Source organism: Suillus fuscotomentosus (assembly GCF_016647785.1).
Source record: "Suillus fuscotomentosus strain FC203 chromosome Unknown F5891scaffold_3, whole genome shotgun sequence".
NCBI classification, from domain to species: Eukaryota; Fungi; Basidiomycota; class Agaricomycetes; order Boletales; family Suillaceae; genus Suillus; species Suillus fuscotomentosus.
The window spans coordinates 1,350,417-1,365,305 of NW_024539515.1; the positions used below are offsets into that span (position 1 = coordinate 1,350,417).

The 14,889-nt window shown below is 48.6% G+C and overlaps 7 protein-coding genes across 7 annotated transcripts; 3 read left to right on the forward strand and 4 right to left on the reverse strand.

Annotated features, from left to right (window-relative positions):
* Positions 1 to 657: 657 nt before the first annotated feature.
* Positions 658 to 3,520, forward strand: F5891DRAFT_1137013 (major facilitator superfamily domain-containing protein). The gene is made up of 17 exons (XM_041364823.1): positions 658 to 1,079; positions 1,148 to 1,160; positions 1,368 to 1,447; positions 1,501 to 1,549; positions 1,602 to 1,680; positions 1,739 to 1,766; positions 1,816 to 1,889; positions 1,949 to 2,017; positions 2,064 to 2,096; positions 2,152 to 2,193; positions 2,252 to 2,354; positions 2,413 to 2,526; positions 2,577 to 2,670; positions 2,720 to 2,899; positions 2,954 to 2,996; positions 3,053 to 3,115; positions 3,164 to 3,520. The coding sequence occupies exons 1-17, from the start codon at positions 966 to 968 to the stop codon at positions 3,411 to 3,413; spliced, it is 1,428 nt and encodes a 475-aa protein (XP_041232924.1). The 5' UTR covers positions 658 to 965; the 3' UTR covers positions 3,414 to 3,520.
* Positions 3,455 to 5,556, reverse strand: F5891DRAFT_1001226 (uncharacterized protein). Its single transcript, XM_041360160.1, has 6 exons — positions 5,133 to 5,556; positions 5,072 to 5,084; positions 4,906 to 5,019; positions 4,770 to 4,850; positions 3,816 to 4,713; positions 3,455 to 3,763 (listed from the first exon to the last, which is right to left on the reverse strand). Exons 1-6 carry the CDS (start codon positions 5,170 to 5,172, stop codon positions 3,749 to 3,751), a joined length of 1,161 nt encoding a protein of 386 aa, XP_041232925.1. The 5' UTR covers positions 5,173 to 5,556; the 3' UTR covers positions 3,455 to 3,748.
* On the reverse strand, positions 5,557 to 7,446 carry F5891DRAFT_1001231 (cyclic nucleotide-binding-like protein). Its single transcript, XM_041360161.1, has 2 exons — positions 5,943 to 7,446; positions 5,557 to 5,881 (listed from the first exon to the last, which is right to left on the reverse strand). Exons 1-2 carry the CDS (start codon positions 7,276 to 7,278, stop codon positions 5,688 to 5,690), a joined length of 1,530 nt encoding a protein of 509 aa, XP_041232926.1. The 5' UTR covers positions 7,279 to 7,446; the 3' UTR covers positions 5,557 to 5,687.
* A 153-nt stretch (positions 7,447 to 7,599) lies between these two features.
* F5891DRAFT_1001235 (Pkinase-domain-containing protein) lies at positions 7,600 to 9,707 on the reverse strand. Its single transcript, XM_041360162.1, has 8 exons — positions 9,461 to 9,707; positions 9,402 to 9,414; positions 9,318 to 9,346; positions 8,838 to 9,263; positions 8,569 to 8,784; positions 8,438 to 8,516; positions 7,683 to 8,386; positions 7,600 to 7,659 (listed from the first exon to the last, which is right to left on the reverse strand). The coding sequence occupies exons 1-7, from the start codon at positions 9,473 to 9,475 to the stop codon at positions 7,917 to 7,919; spliced, it is 1,248 nt and encodes a 415-aa protein (XP_041232927.1). The 5' UTR covers positions 9,476 to 9,707; the 3' UTR covers positions 7,600 to 7,659; positions 7,683 to 7,916.
* Positions 9,708 to 9,765: 58 nt separating this feature from the next.
* On the forward strand, positions 9,766 to 11,180 carry F5891DRAFT_368084 (uncharacterized protein). The gene is made up of 4 exons (XM_041371574.1): positions 9,766 to 9,801; positions 9,858 to 9,995; positions 10,049 to 10,597; positions 10,667 to 11,180. The coding sequence occupies exons 2-4, from the start codon at positions 9,876 to 9,878 to the stop codon at positions 11,108 to 11,110; spliced, it is 1,113 nt and encodes a 370-aa protein (XP_041232928.1). The 5' UTR covers positions 9,766 to 9,801; positions 9,858 to 9,875; the 3' UTR covers positions 11,111 to 11,180.
* On the reverse strand, positions 11,147 to 13,132 carry F5891DRAFT_368095 (uncharacterized protein). Its single transcript, XM_041371576.1, has 3 exons — positions 12,822 to 13,132; positions 12,353 to 12,771; positions 11,147 to 12,301 (listed from the first exon to the last, which is right to left on the reverse strand). Exons 1-3 carry the CDS (start codon positions 13,029 to 13,031, stop codon positions 11,251 to 11,253), a joined length of 1,680 nt encoding a protein of 559 aa, XP_041232929.1. The 5' UTR covers positions 13,032 to 13,132; the 3' UTR covers positions 11,147 to 11,250.
* Positions 13,133 to 13,980: 848 nt separating this feature from the next.
* F5891DRAFT_975077 (uncharacterized protein) lies at positions 13,981 to 14,745 on the forward strand (the record flags this gene model as incomplete). Its single annotated transcript, XM_041376487.1, has 5 exons — positions 13,981 to 14,023; positions 14,097 to 14,144; positions 14,330 to 14,417; positions 14,481 to 14,569; positions 14,627 to 14,745. 5 exons carry the CDS (start codon positions 13,981 to 13,983, stop codon positions 14,743 to 14,745), a joined length of 387 nt encoding a protein of 128 aa, XP_041232930.1.
* Between the last annotated feature and the right edge of the window lie 144 nt (positions 14,746 to 14,889).

The following is a 14,889-nucleotide window of genomic DNA, read 5'->3' on the forward strand; positions in this document are numbered from 1 at the left end:
CAATATCATTAAGTACCCTTTGGTACATTGCGCTAGTAGCACCTGTTGCCAAACACCGCCCACCCGGTGACGAGTTTCTCGCTGCCGTTAGATAGTGGGTATTACAGTGTGACACATCTGGTAAATGGCCGCTCTGGGGATAACCTACATATTAGTAGACTTGAGCCAAAGTCTCAAACTAATAGCCAGTCTGTCTATGAGGCGAGCCGTCGTTGCAGTCTGTGGATAGGGCTAGGGGCCTTTGGTGCTGAGTGTAAACGGTGGGGATCTCGGTCGTGTCACGGTGGAGTAGCTAAATTGATTACCGTACTATGATGGCAGTTGCCAGTGACGAGGCCCACAAAGGGTTTTTTGATCTCTTTTCTGCAATGAGCTACTTTGTGTATAGTGCTCACGTGATTAGTATGCAAACGTACATGTAACACACTGCCACATCTCAGCGCTGCGTTTCACTAGTATCACATACCATGATATATAATGTTAGGTGCCCGCTAGGCGTTGGCGCGAATGACGCCCTGGGCTGCGGCTGCGGGTCCCATGCCACAACATAGGTTTGCTCCCCATCAGAACTGGCAGCGGAACTGCCCTGCCGTGGTCGGATGACTATCTAATCCTACGGTCAATGCCGAGGTGCTGTCAGGACAATACTATTACGGGCCCAGCATGCTGCGTGTTTTCTGATGGCTCACTTATTGGTATGATGGTTTCATTGTGCCACATTGATGATATTTCATCATGCTAATCCGTATACGAGCAAAGCCATCAGTCTAGCCTTTTAATTATATCTTTTACTGCAGAGATACGCACTTAACTTCGATGCCATCCGGGTGTGACCTGCTTAAATCGACAGCTAAATATAGCATTCCCATTATCATCTCAGGCTGACTCCCTATGGCGTCTATCCTATCGTGTTCAGTTCGCCGTTCAAAGGCTGACTTCGAAAGCCAACCCGACCATCCTGCAAAATGCGTTGGCAAACAATCAGGCAGTTCCTCTGGGGAGAGGTACCCTCCTCGAAGTTGGAGCAAAAACTGCTTTTGAAATTGGACTGGTTCATTTTGTCTTATTGTTGTCTTATGGTATGTTTCATCGATTGATATCTGATCTTGAGAAAACGCTGATTGCAAACACGTCACTGCGGTGGTAGTATTTCACGAACTGTGAGTTTTACGTTGTTTACCTTTGTCACATCGGGCATGTTGCATGTTTCTAATGCAGGAAGCTTTTGAATGCATTACGATCGCGACGTTAGTCTTCGGTGGTATAGTCACAGCGAAACTTTCTCCAGACCTGAGGCATTTTCGCTTTAGCGTTCTTACCATTTCATATATCCGGGTAGCTGTCTCTGACATAATTCTCGTAACCAGACCTTGATCGAGCAAATGTAAACAATGCATATGTATCCGGGATGAAGCAAGAACTCAACATGCAAGGAAATGACTTCAATGTACGTACTCCATATATGTGTTTTCAGGGAGGTTTCTCTGAGCGCCTCCGCAGAAAATAAATACGATCTTTACGTGCGGCTACATTGTCGGGATGATTCCCAGTAGGCCTTGAGCAATTATGTTACCCGAGGTGCCCTATTCAATGCTTGTCAGATAACTTGATGCTCCAAGTCGTCCCACCAAGATTGTGGTTTCCATCGATGCAGATAGTATGGGGTGTGCTCACCTTCTGGTTCGTTTCGATTATCGAGAACGCAACAAGCACGGCATTGATAAATTTGATGACATAGTTCAAGTACCGTCCATAACGTTCAACAGGTAAGGCCCTGCATGACATTGTTTCCCCGCTAACCGCTTCCGCAAATAGCTGTACGCTATCAGATTCTTCCAAGGCATATCAGAAGCATCGACCTTCGTAGGCACGCACTATATTCTTGGATCGTCAGTGTGCTTCATTTCTTCAAGGAACATTCTCTTATTCTCTTATACGCTTCTTGAAGATGGTATAAATCTGGCGAATTGGGGAAGCGCTCGGGTATTTTCACGAGTTCTGGTCTAGCTGGGACACTGTAAGGTAATCATCCGACGTTCGTTCATTTTGCTGACATTCGATAGGTTCTCTGGTGTGCTTCAAGCAGCCGTTTACCAGTAAGATGTCATGTTTTTCACCAAGACCGAAGATTTCAAACCAGTGTTTTATGAGACATCTTGGAGGCGTCGGCGGAAGAAGTGGATGGCGGTGGCTGTAAGCGTCCCCAGATTTCTGATCGGAGCGCTAGCGCTCAGAGAACCATTCAATTTAGGTTCATAATCGATGGTGTAATCACGCTCCCGATTGCACTTTACGGCTTTCTCGTCTTCCCTGATGTGCCATCGACCACCAAAGCATTTTATCTCAGTGAAGAGGTATGTTTTTGGAGATATGTCAACATCCGTTTCTCAGCTGTATTTATCTTCCCCATAGGAACGGGCTCTCTCTCAAGACCGTCTCGACTCGGATGTTGTCCATCATAGTCTCTCTTGGGATCTTGCGAAGAGAGTGCTTAGCCGCTGGCGTTGGTACGGATGTAGTCTCCTCGTAAGCATCTTCCGTTACTCGACGAGTATGGATAAACACAGTTCGTACAGTTCGCCATCTCAGGAGAGACTGAAAGTTTCGGTTCCAACAATCTGATGGGCCAGTGGCTGTCTGCCATAGGCGGTTATACAGTCGAACAAATTGGTGGGTACATTACGTGTCTGCATCTTTCTTTCCCTGATCCGTTTATTAGATTACTACCCGAGTGGAGTCACAGCTTTCGGAATTGCATCCACGCTCGTCTGCGCTACTTGGACAGATTACACACGAGCAAGATGGCCCGTGCTCGTGTACATGTGCTTCTGCTGCACAGTCGCTGCGATCTGTGTCCTTGTGTGGAGTAGTCCAACGGGGTTGAAATTCTTCGCATATTGTTCGTGGTCTCTGCTGAGGCTACCGTTTTGCAAACTTAGTTCGTCCCTCTCAGACTTTGCAGGAGCCTCGTATGCCGGACAAGCTACCACATTTGCGTCAGCTACACCCTCGCAACTATCTGTTGACTCATGCTGAACTGATTGTTCTGCAGTTGGGCAAACCAGATATGTGCAGATGACTATCAAGAGCGTGCTATTGTGCTTGCCTCCATGAAGTGATTTTTTGAAAGAATCCCTGCTGTGAAACTGACTTGGACATCAAGCATGTGGAACAACGCGGTTAATGCCTGGTGGCCACTCCTCTTCTACCCTGCTACGGATGCGCCCCGTTTCAAGAGGGGTATGATCGCAATGATTTGCACGTGCGCAGCAACATTGGGAGTGACTTGGCTAGTCTGGTACCTGGAGCGGCGAGAACAGCGTTTGGCAAAAGGAAAAGCAATGAAGCATGAAGTGAGAGAGGACAATCCGAACCCCGTCGAAATAGACAAGCCCTTGAAGGACGAGCAATAAGGACTTACAGTTCTTTGCGTGTCCTCTCGATCAAGCAGCCATACTCTAAAACTTTCTGATTCATGCAAAAATAAAAAAAACAGTATAGATACAATGATACTGAGAACAACAACAGCAGTCTAGAATGGGTGATTGATCACCCTACGCCTACATGACAGCTCAACAAGAATCAACAACATCTGATGGGCACGGCACATCAAAGTTGATTAATTGAAACTATAAAAAACAGAAACACGAGCGCTGCTCGAAACAATTTGAAGGCAAGGGAGCATAGTCGGACAGGAAACCAACACAACTGACATTTGGGTATCGGGAAAAAAAGCACGGGGGTATATTTAGTGATCGACAACCTGCAAACCCATGTTTAAGTATGTTGTGAAAGTTAAAAAAAAAACAACATGCCTCGACCATTCCTGTGTAAGGATCGTCCTCCGAGTCATCAGGTAGCGCAGAAGTCGGCAGATCACCAGGGGGTACAGAAATATCCATTGATTGAGAAATTGGTGAGATCGGGACATCTTGGTTCTGCATGTAATAGTGCGAGGGAAGAACCGGAGATTGAGATGGGTTATAGACGGGATTTGGCAGGAGAGGTGGAACAGGTTTTCGGTTTGAATATTTGCGAGTGAGGTTGGCACCGCTCGTACTGGCTGAACTAACCGTATCGGCCGCGCCACTCGAATCAACAGCGCCACCTGTGTTAACTGCATTGTCGAGGTTATAGACGGGGCCTTGAGGGGGAGGGACATGATAAGTAGTTGCCTGCTGTTCATATCCTTGTGAGCCGTAGTAACCGTACTGAGGAACGGCCGGTGGCGCATATGCAGGCTGAGGACCGTACCCATAGCCATGGCCATGACCTGAAGAACTGCTACTAAACCTGTATTTTTCAAAAGCGTTCGTTCCCTTCTCCTCATCTCCGTAGTGCTCCCTCACGACCGGATCAAACGTGATAGCATCGGCGATGTCGCTCTCAAGACGATTGCGCTGACGACGACGGATAGTGTATGTGATGATGACGAACATGATGATCATGATAACGATTCCAACTATGGCGAACACCCCACCCTCCAGAGGCTTGTTCTGGAAGAATGACTGAGGAACTGCAGCGATGGTAGACGCTGGACTGGACGCGGTACTAGTCACGTAGATAATGCTAGTGCCGGAGGTTGAAGTAAAGACGATCAGAGAAGCAGACGATGTGGGTGCGGATGCAAGTGTGGGTGTGGGAGTAGGCACAGGAATAGGTGTAGAGTTGGGTGTAGTTACCGACGTAGATGTTGGCGAGGGGGTACTCGTGCTGGGGGTTGAACCGATTAGTCTGCTGACACGACTTGCAATATATGTGTAACTTACGAAGGAATGGAGGTACTAGTAGAACTGGATTGTTGGCTGGTAGTGATGGAAGAGGTGGAAGGGGTAGAAGAGCTAGGAAAGCTAGAAGAGCAGAAGGGTCAGGAGTTGACTCATAGATATGATAGAAGACCCCAACGTAGAAGTGGTAGTTGCCCCGCCACTGAACATGCTGCCCAAAGCACTAGTAAATACATCAAGAGGGCTCTCGGGTGATATTGTGGTGCCAAAGGTCGAGGCGCCATTTCCACCACTGGTGTTACTTTAGCTAGCAGCTCACTGTTGCAAAACGAACGATGTCTTACAGTAAGCCTCCGACTGCTGAGGGTGTCAGAATATCACTTCAAGATGGAAAAAAAAGCTCACATCCATTCCGTCGGACAAAATGAGTATGGAGTGCATCCATGAGCAGTTGTCGTTGATTTAACAGAAATGAGCGGTGATTCGAGTGAGTGTGTAGATGAGACACTTTCTTTAAATTTTGGTTGTTAGTTCCTTTGAAAGCAAGCTGACAGCAAAGCTTTGGCTAGGTGGCAGTTTGACTAATGAAGAAAGAAGAAAGAGAAAAGACTGTGATGAAGTTAGTTGTTGTTGAAACGATGACGATCAAGTTCAAGGAGCTTCCCAATCCATCACATAATACCACCAATTTCAAAATTTCAGCGGCTGATCACTTTTTACAATCCTGGGCCATCGTTGGCATCACAACTCAAACAGAAACAATAGTGTCGACGTCAACTTGGAGGGTCAGTGAGACGGGGAAACATAAGACTGGAGGGATACGAGTACGTAAATGACAGCCTGCCGAGTTTTTTAAAAAAGGGCGCCTAACGACGATAAATCACATTGAGGATACAATAATTTCACTATAAGACACGTGGGTATATAATGTCAAGAAAGAATACACCAAAAACTCCCTCGTCAATGGATTAATCTGGATGAAAGACCATAGCTTTCCCCAGCCTTTCTCTCCATTATCTCTCGAAGAGGCCCAAGCAGTCGTGTGAATGCAGGCGCGTCCAGCGCCGCAACCTTCAACTTCGGCTGCGTCGCATCTGTCCGACGCACCGCACTCACTGTCGCCGCTCTGGGCTCAAGTCTGAGCAAAGATAGCTCTGTTGAGATGTGAACGTCAGCTATTTAAGAACTAATGGAGAACAACAACAAATCACTCACCGCCAAAATAATCACCCTTTTTCAGCCGACCCACTGTGATCTGGCGGTACTCACCCTCCTCTCCTCGTTGCGTCTTAGTGACAATGGCCTCGCCTTCCTCTACGAAGAAGAAAGTATCTCCCATCTCCCCTTCCCGAAGAACCGCTTCTTCATCAGGATATACTTTGCTGACCAGGGCGTCTGCTATTTTACTACACTCTCCCGGCTCAAGGGAGGACAAAAGGGGGACACTGGAGAGGAACTGCTCATACATCGTCCTGCGCCTGTGAGCCGCTTTCAGAATGATTGTGCGGAAAGTGATACGGTCAAGAACCCAGACAGTGGAGGGCTCAATTGCCTGCACGGTCGCCGCTCGTGGATGACCATGCATCAATGCAAGCTCGCCGAAAGAAGTTCCAGGTATGCGCTCTGAAACTTTCCGACCAAACATGGGATGATACCCCGGCTGGAGGAATTTTTCGGGCTGCGAGGCGTGGTTTTCCGCATCCGCTAGCCAAGTCGGGGGTAGCGGTCCAGGATGGATGTAGCAGTAGAAGAGTCCTGATTCGACAACGTAGAAGTATTCTCCTACATCTCCCTGCCGAATAATCACATCATTTGCGGCAAGCTTGTGCTCCTGCATTGCATTGAGCACGCCAGTCTCCTGCTCCTCATCGAGATCACGGAAAACCAAATTATCTGCAATGGATGATTTTATGCGGCGAAGTTGGTCAGCCGTCTTGGGGTATACGGGGAGTGGATCGTCGTGATCACTGTCTACTGCGATAGGCTCAGCACTGACTGACACACGGCGTGCCAGTATAGTGGCCGATGGTGCATGGAGATAATCTCCAAGGCCAAGAGAGAGCGAATTAGACATGGTCGGCGTTGAAGACACATCATACCGTGCGAATGAGTTGGGATCAGTGGTTAGCGGGGAGGTTGGGGGTAATTCACGTCCATCGAGGGTGAATGTCGGGGCGAGCATGCCATTGGGAGCACCATTTGTGTCCAAGGACAAAAGCGCATTTCCTGGCACATTAAGAGTCCCAAACGGACTGTGCGAGAAACCCGCATGGAGGGAGGACGCACGACGCTGAGGGACCTGGGAAAACGGAGAAATGGGAGTGGGCGTGGAGTTACGAGGGGCGATATTGACAGGGGAGTCCAGATAGAACTCGGATGGTAGCTCATGAGCTGTGGAGAGACCACGTTGGTGTAGGACGTCTCGTATTCGCGTCCGCTGTTCTTCCAGCCGAGACTGAAACCAACTAGCGCAGAACTGGAGGGCGTCTTTAGGTTGCACTCGACATACGTCGCGAGTTAAGTCCTGAATAAGACTGTCGAATGTAGACATTACTCTAGATTATATGATCCTCGCTGTTCAGGACAGTGATCAATGGGGCTTGTTAGATATGTGTTATACTGGATGTGTGAGTTTGTTTTATAGTCGTGAGCCACTTGGTAAACTTTTGGCAAGGCACCGAAGGCTTAGAAACAAAAGACGCGTAACCACGTGCGTGTGATTACCTTTCTTGTTCAACCTCGCTCAAGCTTCGATCGCCGGAAACATATAATCTCAAAGCCCTTTCATAAAATGTCGCGTGTTGTTCTTCTCGGATCAGTCAAACGTGTACTCCGCCTGACACTTAAGGGGGGCATACTATTCATTTCAAGGGTCGTATCTTGATTAATTTCAATGATCCTCCAGCCTGAGAGTCCGCAGTAGCCAGGCTAGCCTGGTGTTCAAGATCAGGCTAGGGCAACTCGCTTTTGGAACCTCTCCTTGTAAAGCCACCTAGCCCACTTTCAATCGAACCAACGTAGATTCCTCCCCGTGGACGAAACGTGCCATCTGTGTTACAAGACTAGTGATTACAACATTCTTCTATCCCCGAGGTGACAATACATATAACAGGAACAATGCGTATGAAAAAAGGGGCGAAACATCAAATACATAAAACAATTTCTACACCACCAGAAAGCTTTGCAGCACTATCGTGGATGTTGCTGATACTGCGCAGGAAACCCTCCAGGGTATCCAGGCGCGACCTGTTGATTCATATGAGCTTGTGCGTGGGCATGTGCCTGAGCCTGAGCCTGAGCCATTGCTTGGGCCTGGGCCTGGGCCTGAACTTGCGCCTGCATCCTTGCAGCGTCCTGACTGCTATACATGGGCTGCTGCTGGCCATGTGGATAAACTGACGACGGGGTTATTGAAATTTGAGACGACGACCCTGCTGGAGGGATTGGATTGTGGGGTTGCTGTTGTTGTTGTTGCTGTTGCTGTGCATGGGCATGAGGATGAGGAAAATTGAACTGAGGCGGTGGCATCGACCCTGGAGTCGAACTTGGGCCGTAGGTAGGGGCCACCGTGGAGGTAAAGTAAGGGTGCGAAAGGGCTTCAGTGGCCGTCATACGCTTGGCAGGATCAAATTGAAGTAGACGTTCAAGTAAGTCGAGGGCTGCATTGCAGTCAGTCTAGGCCCAACAAATCATCAGGCCCCATTAATCACCTTGTGGCGAGGCCTTAGGAAGCACTTGGGCAAAGGAAATCTTTGGGTATCTTGGGTATTGCTTTAGGGTAATCTCGGGCTGGAAGAAAAATGAGGATTCTCCACTTCTCGTCATAGTCAAGGGATCTCACCGATTCAGTCGCTATCTTCCTCAGAACTCGATCGTCCGGCGTGCCGACGATGCGCATGATATGAAGTAACTGGTCCTGGTTGTCACGGCCACGGAAAAGGGGCACTCCAGAGATCATCTCCGCGAAGATGCAACCGCAGGACCACACATCAATCGATGTATTGTACGTGCGTGATCCAAGAAGTACATCTGGTGCACGATACCATAGTGTGACGACCTAACTCCACACCCTCAGCTGTGTCCCAGGGAGACTCACTTACACGAACGCACCTCGTTTGAGAATGTGTTCACCGGCACGCCAAATGCACGTGCGAGACCAAAGTCACCAAGTTTCAGCTCCCCCTTGCGATTAATAAGAAGGTTCTGAGGCTTCAGGTCCCGATGTAAGACCCTGTTCTCATGACAAAACGATGTGCCCTTGAGGAGCTGGTACATGAAACTTCGCACGGTCATAGGGTCAAGCGCTCCGCGATCGCCGTGTTGGTCCATATACTTCTTGAGATCTTGATCACAATACTCGAAGATAAGGACAAGCTTTGTCTCCGTGTGTATAACATCGTGGAGGCGGACGATATTGACATGCTTGAGTTCCTTCATGAGGGAAATCTCACGGATGGCGGTGGAGGGTGTCCCTTCCTCTGCGTCAAGATGTATCTCCTTGAGCGCGACGATCTCATTGGTCGTTCGCGAACGACCCTACAACTCATATGAATTTCAAAGAAATATTAAGGAGAAGCTGTTGTAACGTACTTTGTAAACCGTGGCGTATGTACCTTCGCCTGTATAAGCAATGGTTAGGGTACAATCCCCGATATCGTACATCACAGATCATACCAAGTTTCTCTAACTACTTTATGTCAGCTTGCATGTTAAAAGAACGACAAGGAGTTTACCTGAATGTAGTTCATCGTTGGTCCCGCCACTGCAGCTGATTACCTGGGGTGATAGTGGTAGAACGGTAGAACGTAACAGATGAAAAGATCGTAAGCAGGCCCTTCCTGTCCCTTTTTTACACAACGATAGACAGCGAATCCCAGAAAACGGACGGTTTTATCAGGCGAGCGTGAGTGCCGACTTCCTAGTAGTACGAGGTGCCTTCGCTCGAGGAATAAGTGAGACCGAACTTCTTCCAGAATCCTGGCGTTTTCTCTTGCTCCCGATTAGGAAGTGCAAGAAAGTATTAGCTAGCACGTGACTTGCAGAATATTTGTTTCTCCTCGTCCATCAACTTCAGGTATATGCCTGAGCTCATATTACTCTCCTGGATTGTCCTAAAAATTGTTTGAACAGCTAAAAAGGATTACGGCCATGTCAAGTGTCCCCCCATCCAAAAAAGCGCGCACTAAGTCATCTTCGCGCAAAGCCAAGCCGTCGATATCACAGACCGCTCAAGATGAAGTCCTCATAGACTCAGAACCTGCATCTACTGTACGCATCTAACACCACGACAAAAAACAAAAACTTGATATATATTTTTATAGTCCGCATCCAAAAATGCCCGGTACGCCGAGCCCTCATCTCTCGCGGTACACTCTGGCGTCGAGCTCGGGGAAGATCAAGCAATGGAAGACCTTGCCGCATCTCAGATCGAGGGCGCACTAAATGCCGATCTTGCAGAGCTCTCCTTAGGCCAGCGTCTCGCCGCAATTTCAGGTGACGCACGCCCCTCCTCATCAGACTCTGAAGAGGAACAACTCCAATCATCACGAAAACAAAAGCAGGACACGCCGAACGTTATACCTGCACACTCTCTTACCCGGACACTTATACAAGCGCTCCACTCGTCTGATTCGAGACTGCTTGAGACTTGTCTTGCACATTCTGACCCAGCAATGGTACGGAATACCGTGCGGCGATTACCGCCCCAGCTGGCTGTACCGTTGCTCACGGCATGCGTAGAGCGTCTCGGTCGTGGTCCACGCGCAGCAAACATGAAAGGTGGTGGTGGTGGTGCCAGTTCGCAACGCGGAATTGGACTTGTTACATGGGTCAAGACCGTACTTGCGGTCCATAGCGGTCATCTTATGACGGTACGTTTTCGAAATAAAGAAAAACTGCTCCTTGTACACGTTACAAACTAATTTAAATTTCATCTATAGATGCCCGACCTCGTTTCACGGCTCTCAGGTCTACACGCGACACTGACTTCCCGGCTGGCATTACAAGATTCCCTCCTCTCACTAAATGGCCGACTAGACATGGTACTCTCACAGATCGAGATGCGTTCTTCCACATCACCAGCACTGCTTGCACCTCATAAGAACGGGGTTCCTACAACATCACAAGGCGAGAGGCAGCCAACAAGATACGTGGAAGGCGAGAGCGAGGAGGAGGGCATGGAAGCCGGTGTGGAGAGCGGAGAGGATGAAGGAAGTGTAGAGGATATAGAGCTCGGCGGTGAAAGTGAAGCTGAGGAAACGGATGAAGAGGTGAGTGATGAGGAAGAAGAAGATTCAGACGGCGAAGGACCTGCATTAAACGGGTTCATTGATGATGAAGCAGAGGAATTCGAGGACGACGAAGAGGACGATGAAAGTGAATAATATACATTCGCTTTGCACCTTGCACATCTAGATGATCTACTTAGCATCTAATCCAGTATGCACACCGTTTGAATGCAGACTGGGAGCTGGCCGTGCAAAGTGAACCCAGAACAAAATAAATATCCAATTATTATAATTTGCTATAGATCATCCACCCACTCTCCGCCTCCGACACGCTGAATATAAGTTTTCACCCAAGGAGAGCGCCTTCCATCCTGCACTTGTAACACAGCTGTCATCTCCTCCCTCTTTTTGTCTTCTTCACTCAGTTCCTGGCCCTCCGATCTCTCGACCTCTCGTTCCATTACATTTGCTTCTGTTCGCAAACGTCCTTCTCTTATCCTTAGCGCTGCACGCCTACGATTCCATACCTCCGGATGGAGAGTCAGCACAAGCAAACTTACGAAGGTTGTCACCTTGTGCATCAGACTCGGTGGTGAAGAAGGGGTGCGTGATGAAGACGTTGGCCAGAGTGACTTGTTCTCTGTATCAATGCCTATGCGCGCAAGGAGTTCCAGAAGAGAGGTAGAGTTGCTGGGGGGCGGAGGACCCTGCGCTTCTTGATTTTGTGCAGGCGTTGGTATGTCAGACTGGGCAGGAGGTGTAGAAGGTGCAGGAGTCGCTGGGGGACCTCCAAGTTGACCCTGACCTGGAGCCTGTCTTGCAGCTTCCGCGGCAGCAGCAACACCAGCTAAGCGTTCCCTCTCCCGATTGAATGGTCCGAGTACAACGTTCCGCACATTCGTCCACATCTCATATATTATCCAGGCGATGATGCACAAGCCCAAGAGCGGCTTGCGTGCTGGGGAGAAAAAGTACAGCAAGAGCAAAGTCCGAAATAATACCATCACCAAGGGGGCCAGTAGTAAACGGACCGGGATATCTGGAAGTATCTGGGCTTCACCTCCGGGTGCTGGGACGTTCGCTCCAACGCCCATCTGACCATTAACGTCGACATCGACATTAACGTTCGGGATAGCACGAAGTGTGGGAAGGCCGAGCTGCTGGAGGAGGTCGTTTAATTGATGCGGTATAGTCTCGTTGGAAGAAGTGGTCGGCGTTGGTGTCGATTGTTGAGGTAATGGTTGAAGACACAATATTGAAAACGTATAGGTCAAGACCTTCAGAGCATGTACTTGTTCAACGGTAGGCCTTGAACCTGGGTTGCGGAGGGAGAGATATGACTTGCCACTAATGATCATTAATTGGAGCACATCTCACTATGCGCAAAATTTGGCTCACTCAGTCGTCATCAATTCGTATCGCAGTCCAGAGCCGTCACCATGCTGAGAGAAAGGGTATTGCTCATCCAGGACTGAAGGCCAAACGTATCCCTTCTTCTCAAGATTCTCCAATGCAACTATGCGAGATGGAATTACTGAGTATTGTGGGTGCTCGATGAGTCCCCTAGTGAGCTTTGATAAAGCAGCCTGATGGATATAAGCAATGAATTGGTGCTCCAGGGGTAAATGTGCGAAAGGATGAGATTGCACCCCGGGTGGCGCCGAGGGAGCGTTGGAAGGAACGTCTCTTTGTAATAAGGGAGATTTCCCTTTGTCGGATATAGGTATTGCGGTTGCCGTTGCACTAGAAGATGGGGGAGCACCAGACCAACCGGAGGGGTGCACTGATAAGTGGACGGTGCGTTGCTCATCTGCCGTCTGAAACTTGGGTCAGATGTTGTTCGCAGAAGTCATAGATTCCCCATTACCTTCCATATATCAGAAATTTTCTCCTGGTCCCCGAGGTAGCGCCCCCTCCAGATGATGCGCTGTCCCTCGACACGGGGCTGTCCAACGCAAGACGCTGAAATTGCATGTTTGACATCGAGTACGGTAGCGGAGATAGCAACCTTAACAGTAAACGAAAGAGAGTAAGTGGGAAGCTCGATGCGAACAGCGACGAGGGACTCGGTCATCATTGTGGTGGTGGTGACAAGTGATGAGATGGTAGTTGCATACTAGGCTAAGTCATACGTGGAACTCGTCCACGTGACTCAAGTGCGTGTCTCTGGGCCTGGCTTGATTCTTGAAGTTCATTTGATAATTTTGATTTGACTCCGAGTCGATGTCTGCTGAATCCTCCAACTTGTACAACGTCCTGAACAGTGCACATTGCAGGTACATATGCCATGCGCGCAACATACGTCTTTGACTTGCAGCTCACATGCAGGGAGAGTGCTTTAGGTAAAGTTTTAACGCGTCCGCAGTCACTGACTCCCCGCATGCATGCAACATTAATATTCATGTTCCTTCCTCTTCAGTACCCTTTTCTTTCTCTCACCAGTGAGTAATTTCTGTCTCTCTTTTTGCTCATTTCTACTGGTTGCGGGTCTCCATGGGCCCACCAAGGAGGTGATTCACATACATTATTATTATCCGGATATAAATATCATCAGGTATGGGCTTCTATTCTGCCCTCGTACTGCGCCATCAAATTGACTCTCGCCAGTCATACCACATCCTGAATTAACATACCCCACTATACGGACATAAAAACGATTGAAGAACAAGTTGAAGGTAATTCGCTGAACTATTTCAAATAGACTGAGAGGGGCACTGATCCATTTACACAACTATGTGAGAAGCTCGAAGCCCTTCAAGCAGGCCATTATGTGTGGCTTCTGAGCCTACCAACGCCAAGGTCAGCACTTCAACGAGCCATCGTACAGGGGCATAAGAATAAGCATTGCTGGTGTCCCTTGACAATCAAGTCCAGACTTTGAGACTTGTTGCGATGCACTCCAAGGCAAGGCATTGTTCAAGCTCAGGCTCCGCTGGCTTCGAGTGGGAAGCGACTTTATATTTTTGTTCTTCGATAAGACGGAAGTTCCTGATGCGGCGTACTCATTCGGTGTTCATAAGTACATCATGCCTAGCTTGGGGCTTCTTGTCGCCAGCCTATCGCACAGTGGTATTCACCATTGAACGAAATCGCAAGAAAACGCTGTTTTATCCATTGTTGAACACTTTTATACGTTGTAGAGGGTGTGTCGTAAATGACATACTTGACCGAGACTTCGACTGCAAAGTTGGTACGTCTTGGTTCTGTCCTGCCAATGACTGTCGATAAGTCTCTTGACGCGAAGAAGACCGTTCGAAAGGCCGGCCAATCGCGTCGGGAGCTGTCACTATGACAGGTTCTAACACTTTCTGGTTGTTCTTGTTGCTGTCACTTTATCATTCAAAAGCTGTTGATACTTCTCCGACACTGTCTTAGTCTTGCGCTTGGTGTTGTTTGGCTCCCTACTTGCGGCGGACCCACCTGCTGATGAAGCGCTGGATATACTGGCCTTCTTTGTTTTTAGGTATGGCTTTTTATATCATGAACATAAATGTATTCTTATCTGGTTCTATGTCTGTTCTTCTAGCTGCAGCATCCCATTCGCTTGGGTCGCAAAAATGACTCAGTTCAATTTGGGCATGATGCTGAATGTTGCTATTGCACGATATCGTGCTGGTAACTACGGAGGATGACAAGGCTTGTTGAGTCGCTTATGCCTTGACGACATGTCAGGTGGTTCGCCTGGAATTTTTTCCTATTGGGAACTTATGCTGATGGTATCACCTCAGAACAAGGACGATGAGAAGGCTGGGGTCGAGTTCGTCTGGGCGAAGGCATTTGTCCTGCATTGAGTGTATTTGATGCGACGTTCTTTGCGTGCATTCTGTGGGCTGAATACTTGAATGGCTAGCGTCTCCCGTCCTGCTTGATAGGTGTCATCGCACCGTTCCTCCCAGTGTCTCCAGCATATCTGGACCTCTGATCATAATGATCCA

Coding starts and splice junctions, on each gene's coding strand:
- F5891DRAFT_1137013 (XM_041364823.1), top strand. CDS start 966: ATGCGTTGGCAAACAATCAGGCAGTTCCTCTGGGGAGAGGTACCCTCC. Junction 2,097..2,151: donor CTTCAAGCAGCCGTTTACCA/GTAAGATGTCAT, acceptor GTGTTTTATGAG/ACATCTTGGAGGCGTCGGCG. Junction 2,900..2,953: donor GTTGAAATTCTTCGCATATT/GTTCGTGGTCTC, acceptor CGTCCCTCTCAG/ACTTTGCAGGAGCCTCGTAT.
- F5891DRAFT_368095 (XM_041371576.1), bottom strand. CDS start 13,031: ATGATGACCGAGTCCCTCGTCGCTGTTCGCATCGAGCTTCCCACTTAC. Junction 12,772..12,821: donor AAATTTCTGATATATGGAAG/GTAATGGGGAAT, acceptor CCCAAGTTTCAG/ACGGCAGATGAGCAACGCAC. Junction 12,302..12,352: donor TACGAATTGATGACGACTGA/GTGAGCCAAATT, acceptor AATGATCATTAG/TGGCAAGTCATATCTCTCCC.
- F5891DRAFT_368084 (XM_041371574.1), top strand. CDS start 9,876: ATGTCAAGTGTCCCCCCATCCAAAAAAGCGCGCACTAAGTCATCTTCG. Junction 9,996..10,048: donor ACTCAGAACCTGCATCTACT/GTACGCATCTAA, acceptor ATATTTTTATAG/TCCGCATCCAAAAATGCCCG. Junction 10,598..10,666: donor ATAGCGGTCATCTTATGACG/GTACGTTTTCGA, acceptor TTTCATCTATAG/ATGCCCGACCTCGTTTCACG.
- F5891DRAFT_1001235 (XM_041360162.1), bottom strand. Junction 9,264..9,317: donor CATACGCCACGGTTTACAAA/GTACGTTACAAC, acceptor TATGAGTTGTAG/GGTCGTTCGCGAACGACCAA. Junction 8,785..8,837: donor TGAACACATTCTCAAACGAG/GTGCGTTCGTGT, acceptor GTGTGGAGTTAG/GTCGTCACACTATGGTATCG.
- F5891DRAFT_1001226 (XM_041360160.1), bottom strand. CDS start 5,172: ATGGATGCACTCCATACTCATTTTGTCCGACGGAATGGAT. Junction 4,851..4,905: donor GGGGCAACTACCACTTCTAC/GTTGGGGTCTTC, acceptor CTGCTCTTCTAG/CTTTCCTAGCTCTTCTACCC. Junction 4,714..4,769: donor ACTAGTACCTCCATTCCTTC/GTAAGTTACACA, acceptor TTCAACCCCCAG/CACGAGTACCCCCTCGCCAA.
- F5891DRAFT_1001231 (XM_041360161.1), bottom strand. CDS start 7,278: ATGTCTACATTCGACAGTCTTATTCAGGACTTAACTCGCGACGTATGT. Junction 5,882..5,942: donor AAAGGGTGATTATTTTGGCG/GTGAGTGATTTG, acceptor ACATCTCAACAG/AGCTATCTTTGCTCAGACTT.